Source organism: Oratosquilla oratoria, unplaced genomic scaffold, assembly GCF_046742065.1.
Source record: "Oratosquilla oratoria isolate Oo_2021 unplaced genomic scaffold, ASM4674206v1 SCAFFOLD274, whole genome shotgun sequence".
NCBI lineage: Eukaryota > Metazoa > Arthropoda > Malacostraca > Stomatopoda > Squillidae > Oratosquilla > Oratosquilla oratoria.
In genome coordinates, this window is record NW_027467625.1 from 67,501 (window position 1) to 77,938 (window position 10,438).

Below are 10,438 nucleotides of genomic sequence, written 5' to 3' on the forward strand. Positions count from 1 at the left end.
ACTCTCGTGGGCGGGGAGGTGGGGGTGTGTGTGTGTGAAAGGTCATAGCATTACCCATAGATCGGACCTACGAGCTCTGAGCTCTCTTCCAGGAGGGAAATAGCTGTCGATCACGAGTCGAACACGTGATCCAAAAGACCAAGTGAATACACACACATACATACGCACGGACGGACGCACACATTTTACATATTGTGTACTGGTGACTGCCTACTCTGTCTGGCTATCCCAGCACACACGGTCAATGTGACGGCTTCGGCCGCAGCAAAGTAAATTTGAGTCTAAGTTGACAGCATGAACAAGTTAATTTGAGAGCCTTTTCGTGAACTCGGAGCTGCCTTACACTGCGCCATCGCTCACCAACTGTTATGAATTTGAATATCTGGAAGGAGACTTGGTTGTCAATATTCTAGACTTGGCGAAGAACATCTCAACAATGCTTGTAAAATTCTTAGAGATTCGTATTCATCTTCTCGGTATATGACGCAAAGTAATTCGGGATTTGTAAATTCGAAAAAAGAATTTTGTAACCGAAGTCGTCTCCACACAAACGGGGGACGGCGACGCGACATGACGTCATAGCTTGGAAATGTAAACAAAACAATGAATGGCGAAGACTTGAGTTTGTATTCTTTTATTCACAAGCTCCTCTCTGAGGAACTTTGAATTTGTCCCAAGAAGTTTGTAGGGGCAGATTTTGTAGACTTTTTTCTGTTTTACAGGAAAACTTACTGGCTTATCATTGAACAATGCGTGTTTGAATTGATTCCTGAAATCGTTAGTCAACTTTTTTAATGTTTACATTTGGCTAAACCAACAAATAGAGATGGAGCGTACATCCGTGCTCAAAAATCTTTGGGTTGTCGCCACGGAAATAAAATATTTGTTATATGATATATATATTTTTCTATACTAAGGTATTTTCTTGTATAGGAATGCTGTATATACTAAATTCTAAAAAAAAAATTACTTTGTCTAATGAAACTTTTGAGAACAATTGTACTTAAAAGATTTCATCTGAAAAGATGAATTGTAATAAATCTGGATCCCCCGTTTGAGCGTCTACACACACACACACACACACACACGCACACACACACACACACACACACACACACACACACACACACACACACACACACACACACACACACACACACACACACACACACACACACACACACACACACACACACACACACACACACACACACACACACACACACACACACACACACACACACACACACACACACACACACACACACACACACACACACACTTCCCTCCCGGCCCTCCAACCACCATGGAAGGGGAGAGGAGGGGGGATGTAAGAAGCTGGATAGTCTAGGGGAGGAGGGGGAGGAGGAGGAGGAGAATAATTAGTGAGTAAATGTGAGGGAAAGTGAAGTGAGGGTGAGAACAATAGCTTTAACAGAGGGGAAAGGGTGAGGGGAAAGGGGGGGGAGGCACCGGTAATGACTGAGTGTAGAGAAATGGGTGTAGTTGGGGTGGGTGGGGAGATTAAATGAGAGGGAGACGAGGCAAAGATGGTCTCAATGAGAAAATGTGGGAGAAAGAGGGGAAGGGGAGGAAGAGGGGAAATGAGGGGAAGGAAGTGAGGGGAAGCGTCGCTGATGTTCCTGCTCGGTTGACTCTGCCTGTTGGGCAAACACTTAGGCGGCTCCCTCTTCTCATCCTCCCACCCACCCCATCCCCCATCCCCCCAGTCTCCATCCCCCAATCTGCCACCCATCCCCCCAATCTCCCATCCATCCCCCCAACCTGCCATCCATTCCCCCAACCTGCCATCCATTCCCCCAACCTCCCATCCCTCCATCCCCCAACCTTCATCCCCAAGTTTCCATCCCCCAACCTGCCATCCATCCCCCCAACCTCCCATCCCTCCATCCTCCACCCCATCCCTCCATCCCCCAACCTCCATCCCCCAGTTTCCATCCCCCAACCTGCCATCCATCCCCCAACCTCCACCCAATCCCTCCATCCCCCACCCTCCAATCCCTCCATCCCCCAGTTTCCATCCCCCCAACCTCCCATCCCTCCATTCCCCAACCTCCACCCCATCCCTCCATCCCCCAACCTCCCATCCTCCCAGCTTCCATCCCCCCCAACCTCCCATCCCTCCATCCCTCCAACCTTTACCCCCATCCCCAACCCCCAATCTCTCATCCCATAGCCTCCCATCCCTCTATCCCCCCAGCCTCCACCCCATCCCTCCATCCCCCAACCTCCCATCCTCCCAGCTTCCATCCCCCCAACCTCCCATCCCTCCATCCCCCCAACCTTTACCCCATCCCCAACCCCCAATCTCTCATCCCATAGCCTCCCATCCCTCTATCCCCCCGGCCTCCACCCCCATCCCCCAGCCTCCTCCCCCATCCCCCAGCCTCCACCCCTCAACCTCCCAGCCTCTATCCCCCACACCTCTTCCCTGTCCTCCCCCTCTCCTTTCCCATACCCTCTTTCCCCCACTTTTCTAGCCCCCCCCTCCCTTACTAAAATGACACGTATCTCTTTGTGAGTGATCAGCGCTTCTGTCCTTCTTAGGGGTGAAAGAATGCATGCATGCTGGTCGACTCGGATCCGTAGGGGTGTCCTGGGTGAGGCGGTGCGGGGAGGAAGGTTAGTTGTGGTCAGGGGGGGGGGCGGCACTGGGTTAACTATTAGTTTAAGTTTGAAGGTCAAAGGCAGGTTTAACTCGGTTAGGTTAGGTTAGGTTAGGTTGGGCGCTGCAGAGGAAGAGAGTAAAAGAGAGAAAACTGTACAGGGGAAGAGAGCACGAGATGGGATAGTGAAAAAGAAGAGCGAGCAAGGGAGGGGAGGTTGTGAAAGAGACAAGAGAGAGAAAGAGGGAGAGAGAAAGAGGGAGAGAGAGAGAGAGAGAGAGAGAGAGAGAGAGAGAGAGAGAGAGAGAGAGAGAGAGAGAGAGAGAGAGAGAGAGAGAGAGAGAGAAATCTAACAATCCAAGTATCGCGAGTGCCTGGATATGCTGTTGCGTCTTATTTTCAGGACAACTTCCGAAGGTCGAATTGCACATAAGAACATAAGAATGAAGGAGGAGACTGCAAGAGACCATGAGGCCTGCACTAGGCAGCTCCATATCCATCACCACCTGTCATCTCCATCCATAAAGTTGTCTAATCGTTTCTTAAAACAACTGATAGTTTCAGCGCTCACTAGCTACGTGGTTACTAAGTCTATTCCATTCGTCGACCACCCTGTTAGTAAACCAATTCTTGCCTATTTCCTTCTTAAATCTAAATTTGTCCAGCTTAAATCCATTACTGCGAGTCCTGCCCTGTTGTTTTGATATGATGACCTTGTTTGCATCATCCTAGTTAAAGCCTTTGATCCACTTGAACACCTCTATTAGATCACCCCGCACTCTGCGTCTTTCCAGAGAGTGTAAGTTAAGATGACTAAGCCTCTCCTCGTAAGGCAAAATTCTGAGTCCATGTATCATTTTGGTCATTCTTCTCTGTACTGCACTAGTGTGATCGAATTAAAACAGGATTGTGATTGACTAAAAACGGGCTTGTGATCGACCAGTCGATCGTATTCGACTAGTTGGCTACCCTCCTGTTCTGTTTCCTCGTTTTCGTTTTCTCACCGCTTCCATTTTCTTTTTTGCTTCCATTTTCTCTTCGGTTTAATTTTTTTTATGTTTCATTTCTTTCATTTTGTCTCTGCTTTAATTTTCTTTTTCTATTTTTCTTTCCACTTTTATTTGTCTTCATTAATTTTCTTTATTTTCTTCTTTGCATGTTTGCCTACATCCCACTCCACTTCATCTCCACTCCACTCCACGCATAACTAAGGCTGATAAAAGCAACACCTTGGTTATTATGGATAAAAGTGATTATGATAACAAAGTAATTGATCATTTACAAGATAAAAACACTTATTCTGAACTTAACAAAGATCCTAGTGACTCAGTTGATAAGATTTTTCATAAAGAATTAAAAACTTTACTTAAAGGCAGAGAAGATTTGATTAAACATTTCTCTACACCAAATCCTTCAACACCTTATTTGTATGGGCTTATTAAAATTCACAAACCAAATCATCCCGTTAGGCCCATCATCAGTTCTGTAGGCTCTGTAAGCTATAAGCTTTCTAAGTGGCTTGTGACAAAGCTTTCTCCATTTGTAGGCACTATTTCTAACTCATTTATTCAAAATAGTGAAGACTTGATTCAAAGGATTAAATCTCTTAACATTGGTTATCCTTACAAATTAGTTAGTTTCGATGTCACTGGGCTTTTTACACTTGTCCCAATTAAAGATGTTTTAACCTTTCTCCCAAATATTCCAGGTAACAGTATTGATGGTATCCCTTGTAAAAAATTTATCAAATTAATAAGTCTGTGTGTAAATAATTCTTCTTTTGTCTTCGAGGGAAAATATTACACACAGGCTTTCGGGATGGCTATGGGAAATCCTCTTTCACCGGTTTTAGCTAACATTTACATAGAATATTTTGAAAAATATTTATTACCAACTATTGAAGATGAAAAAGTCATTTGGTTCAGATATTTAGACGATGTTTTGTGTTTCTGGCCTAATAATCATTCCATTGATGATTTTCTTGTTAATTTAAATTCACTGGTACCCTCCATTAACTTCACTCTTGAGATAGAAAATAACAACAGATTACCCTTTTTAGATGTTGAAATTATTAGAGATAATGGTACTCTGAAAACTAAAGTCTATAGAAAACCTACCAATATTCTTTCCTATGTTAATTTTTATTCCAATCACCACATCAATGTAAAAAGATCAGTTTTTATTTCCATGTACTTGAGAGCTTACAGGATTTCCGATCCTTAATTTATTGATGATGAATTTAGAACTATCCGGAATATTGGGGAAAAGTTAAGATATTCTATTCATATTCTTAATCAATGTCACAACACCGCCAAGAAACGCTTTCACAAAATTTGCATTCAATAACAAGGAAACCATAAGCAACTAAATACACTTCTTCCTTTTCATGAAAATTTTCTTAGACTTGTTCACCTACTCAAAATAAGTGGCGATAAACCTAGCTTTTAATTATGACCTCTCCAACGGTGTGATCTATAAAATACCGTGCCAAGACTGCAAAAATGTTATATCGGACAAACAGGGAAAAATGGAAACAAGGATTTCCCATAATAAATATAGTGTGAGATCTGCCCAGGAAAACAATGCGTTATTCCAACATAAAGCATTATACAACCATCATATTGATTGGTCTAAGGCAACAATTTTAGCTAAAGGAAAAAGCCTGCAAGAAAGAAATATAATAGAATCCTGCTTAATATCAGGCACGTTTGACAAAAATATAAACTTAAGCTATGGTCATTTTAAATGTGATAAATTGATAACCCAAATGGTCACCGAGATATTTCCGCCAGATTGACCCTTATGTGTTGGTCAGGCGATAGGGGTAAGGTCATCCCCCCACCTCACATTGTATTGTCTCCCCCTTCCCCCCTATGGTTGCCAGTAGATACACTTACACACACGCGCGCGCGCGCACACACACACACACACACACACACACACACACACACACACACACACACACACACACACACACACACACACGCACACACACACACACACACACACACACACACACACACACACACACACACACACACACACATATATATTTATATATACAAGCCCACCGGCTGCGCCGGCCCGGCTACGCCGGGGGGCTTGGCCTGCGGCGCTGCTCGCTTAACTCGCCGGGCGCTACGCGCCCTTACGCAACGCGCACTGGTTACCCCGTCAAGCGTGTCTTACATCATATGATGTGTCATAGTAAACATAAGACACTGGATCAATAAAAGATCGTGATATTGCTACAGTATTTTATTTACACACATTATTTACAGCGGAAACGTCAGTTACTTCTTGTTCATCTGAACTCGAGCTGTCTTCTTCATCTTCTTTGTCCTCGGCTTCATCTTCATATCTCCTCCTTTTCCGAGCCGGCGAAGATCCTTCTTCTTTGAGGCTCAAAATCAGTTCTTCCAGCTCCCTTTTCGTGACAGGGACCCTTTCAGTTTCCTCACCCCCTTTGGTATTAAAACAACACCTATTTCTGGGACCTCTTCAGGAATGGGAGTGTTAACTTCTTCGTCTTCTTCCCTACCTCTCGGCACCGAAGGCAGTTCTTGACTGTTTACCTCGTTGTCTGAGAGCAATTCTTCATATACACAGTTAACGGCCGGTCTCAACCTATAGCTTTCGATTACTTTATGCCAGCCAGTATAGATGAAAAGAGAATCCCAAGACGTAACCCGCGAACAGGCCACGTACAACTGACCATGAGCGAAACATTGAACAGTATCTAGAAGTACTCCACAACAGTTAAACGTCTGTCCCTGAGATTTGTTTATTGTCATCGCGTAACTAAGCTTAACCGGGAACTGTTTGCGCTTAAAGTTAACTGGGGTGTCGCTAGCTTCTAGTGTTATCCTGGGAATCATAACCTGTTCTCCCCGGTGACTACCACCTAAGGTCTTACCAATTATAATGTTCGTTTTCAAGTTAGTTACCAAGACTCTTGATCCGTTACACAGTTTAGGCGGTGAAATGTTCCTGACAACCATCACAACACTTCCAATCTTCACTTTAAGTTGATGTGGTGGAAGAGAAGGGCTTGTCAAAGCGTTAAACACAGAAGTCTGGACATCAGTTCCTTCCTCGACCGGGGTGTCTACACTAAAGTATGTCTTCTCCTCTCCCTTAGTTTTCTTTTGTATCATAGAGTTAACACTGTCGACATCATCATTTGTGGGTGATATGATTGCTCGTTGTTCAAAATAGGAAATGTTTAAGAAGTTTTCCTCCAAATCACCATAAACCTTTTCCACTAACTCTTCACCTGTTTTGACTTGAATACCGAACCCCTCCTCAAGTTCCAAAGGTCCGTGTTTCTGGGATCCGAGTTCCAGCAACTTGCGCGCAAACGTAATGTTTTTTCATCACCTTTCCTTAGACGCACATTTTCAGTCAATTCCAACTTTGTTATGTCCCGCCACATATAACTGGACTTTATACAATGTTCTAATTCATCACATTTACCTCCACCTCGAATGACAGGTAATATTTGCCTGAAATCTCCAGCGCAGACGAACACTTTTCCCCCCATAAACCGTTCATTACCCAAGATGTCTCTCAACGTTATATCAAGAGCTGTTAACGTATTCTTGTTCGCCATCACGATCTCATCCCACACGATTAACGATGTCATCTCCAACAACTTTGCAAGTTCAGAATTCTTCTTAACAGAACACCCTCTTATTTCATTATACTCCATCAATGGTATCTTAAACATATTATGGGCGGTTCGACCCCCGTTAAGAACAGTAGCTGCTATACCTGAAGACGCTACAGCTAACGATATCTTCCCCTCGGACCGCACAGTATCAAGTAACATATTCAAGATGAAGGACTTTCCTGTGCCTCCGGCAGCGTTTACAAAGATTCCATTATTCTCATACTTCTTTTGGTTATTCACCCTATACATGACCACATCATATACCTGTCTCTGTTTATCATTTAAGAGGTCTTGTTTTGATTGAACCTATTTTTTCAACTTTTCCTTGTTGTAAGACTTCTCTCTTCGAATAACGTTTGAAGTCTTCTCTCCACCCCTAGAAGCAGGTAAGCCGTAAGTGGTGATAAGGCCTCCTCCACAGTTCCAAACATGTTTTTGGATATCGTCTAACGCGTCCAAGTAGATTTCCTCGTTATACTCTGTTAGGTTGTTCTGGTGAAGGAAATCGCTTGCAAATAGATCCTTGGTCTCCTCCCAGATACCGGATTGGTCCTCAAGGTCTGAAAACACCAACATGCTGGCGTACGTTTCTCTGAGACGGTACCTGTCGTTGGTGTGATTGATTATCTCTAAGATAGTAGTCTTCCATGTCTCCTCATTACTCAAGAGACCCAAGGCCTTGACAGCCTCTCGGTAAGAGGGATATGTCACACCCTCGACTGTTCTGAGATCCTCAAAGGAAGTAGGGCCCGCCTTATGTGTCAACAACAACCTAAGGTAAAACAACTCAACAGTTTTAGTGGAAACAGCACGAATACGTCCCAAAGAAAAGGTGTTACCTTTTCTTTCTCTCCAAACCGAATGGGCCTTGTCAAAACAGAAATGTTGAGGCATCTGATGATAATACAACGTGGAGACGAACTTCTCATCAGATTTCGCACACAACTTGAAGAAAGCGGTTAATTGGGTATCTTGTTTTGCTTTAGCTGTTACGGTCCCTTTAGATGAGTTTTCGTCATAAAACACCTCGTTTTCGCCCTCAAGGTGTAAGTCAAGAGAGGATACCGGGGGATAACTTTTGTATATGTCAAACCCGAATATCTTCCATGTTGCTTCATTCGCATTTATATATCTCGCCTCTTGGAAGTTCCTAATTTCATTCACGGTCCCATCTTTTGTAGTTTTACTGAACAGGACCCTATCACACCCCTTGTTTACATACTTCGTGACATAAGCTATAGCTTTAATCGAATTTGAACATTCAACGTTGATGTGGGCGTCATACTTCACACACAGATAGGGGCTGTAAGGAACAACCCAAGAGTTGTCAATAACCTTCTTCACTCCTTTAACCTTGGTAACAAAAGATTCCCCGCCTTCTCCGATGGACCTACGTTTGTACTGAGGGTACCCATTGTTACCGAACATTAAGTCGTTTCTACAGGTCTTAGGAAAGCCCTTTCCACATGTCGAAGCGGTTGGCTTAGATTTCTGGCAACATAGGAGAGACTCATCGTACCCCTTACACGGTCCATGGATCATACACCTTGTAACGACATCATACAACCTGGGTTCAGCTTCTTTGTTGGGGATTTCAGCGGATATTATACGTGAAACCCTTTCAGCTGTCACACGCTCATTCATCCATAAGAGGATGTGAACATGAGGAAGTCCACGTTTTTGCCATTCCACACCATAAAGATGCGCCTTCACCCTTCCGAAGATCTGTTTAGATACCAAATCATGCATCAAACTATCAACCTTCAACTTGAATACTCTACTAATTAAATCTGGGCGGTCCCCGATCGACCGTATTCCAGCAGAACCTGTATCATCCATAGCAACTTGCAGCTCCCGCCAATGCGGGTTCATAGTGAAGGTTATGAAATAGTCAGGAGATCCATAACACGTAACATATGTAAGCGCATCTTGTTGACGCTCTTTCATATATCTGGGACTTCCAATGAAAGTACTGGGCAACACAACCCTTTGACCTGTATCAGCGACTTTATCGCTTCCAAGACATAATATGTCTGCTCTTTCTTTTCGGATCCGTTTCTGGTTCATTTCGAGGTATGACAACCTATTACTTTCTACTTTCACGTAGTTATCCACAACAAACTGTTGAAACAGTCTTCTACACTTGGTTATGTGGTTGAAAACGCCTTCCCGCTCCATATAAAGAAAGGAGTAGAACATACACGGGGATAAACGCTTGTAAGTAGACGAAGTTGATGGCCCCGTAGAGGCGTCACACTCATCTTCTTCAGGCGGTTCAAGACCTCTAACACGGACTTTGGATAACCTTTCCATGGAATGACAATATCCGATGTCACCGTTTGGGATCAACAAAGGATACTGGAAAGCATCGTAATGGAACTTCAAATGGCTCAAACTTGTAGTCTTGAAGTTCGAACCGGGCAAAGGGGAAGTAATTGTTATCTCCAATGGATCTCTATTGGGTTCAAAGCTAACAATCCCACCAACCTGTGATGAAGCAGACGGAAGGTGATACAGACCCTTATGTTCCTTGGTTTTGATCCCGTCTGACATTCATTATACTGAACCAAGTAATCATAGAACATGGAAATGATATCCTCGTTTGAACTCACTTCCTCTCTCTCTTTCGGCGCTTAAGAGTTTTTTCGTTTTTCGCCTTTCGATCCATGTGTTGTACACGTTACTTAATCTGGTCCTCCTTATCATGATAGAAGTATAAGTCCAGGAATGAAGAAATAGGTTTCCAAAAAGGGTTCTTTTTACCTGCGATCGCTTCGGGGTTGAGATGTCCAATGGTATGGTATATTTTCCCTTGAATCTTGTAACACAATGTTAGTTCGCTCGGGTCATGGAGTTTGCTTGAAGTGGTAAATGATGTGAAACAGAACAACGCGTTGAACCCACAGATCTTGTCCAGGAACCGTTTAGATAACGGAGAATTTCCTTCGTACATACTTTTAATACAGTTTTTAAGCTCTGAAAACTGGATTTGAGGCGTTTGTCCTTGCTTACAACAAATAGTCTTACGTTCTCCTGCCCATAGAAGCGATTTACAAAGCTTACATTTGAAGTCCCCTATTGTACCAATATTATGGAGCGGTATCTTTGCTTGGTCTCGTAAATAACCTTCAAGCGTATC

General features: G+C 43.6%; 2 protein-coding genes across 2 annotated transcripts; both read right to left on the reverse strand.

Moving 5' to 3' along the window:
- Window positions 1-6,037: 6,037 nt before the first annotated feature.
- Window positions 6,038-6,784, reverse strand: LOC143023011 (ATP-dependent DNA helicase PIF1-like). The gene has a single exon (XM_076181450.1). The coding sequence runs from the start codon at window positions 6,782-6,784 to the stop codon at window positions 6,038-6,040; it is 747 nt and encodes a 248-aa protein (XP_076037565.1).
- An 821-nt stretch (window positions 6,785-7,605) lies between these two features.
- Window positions 7,606-9,852, reverse strand: LOC143023012 (uncharacterized). Its single transcript, XM_076181451.1, has one exon. It carries the CDS (start codon window positions 9,850-9,852, stop codon window positions 7,606-7,608), a length of 2,247 nt encoding a protein of 748 aa, XP_076037566.1.
- Window positions 9,853-10,438: the final 586 nt, after the last annotated feature.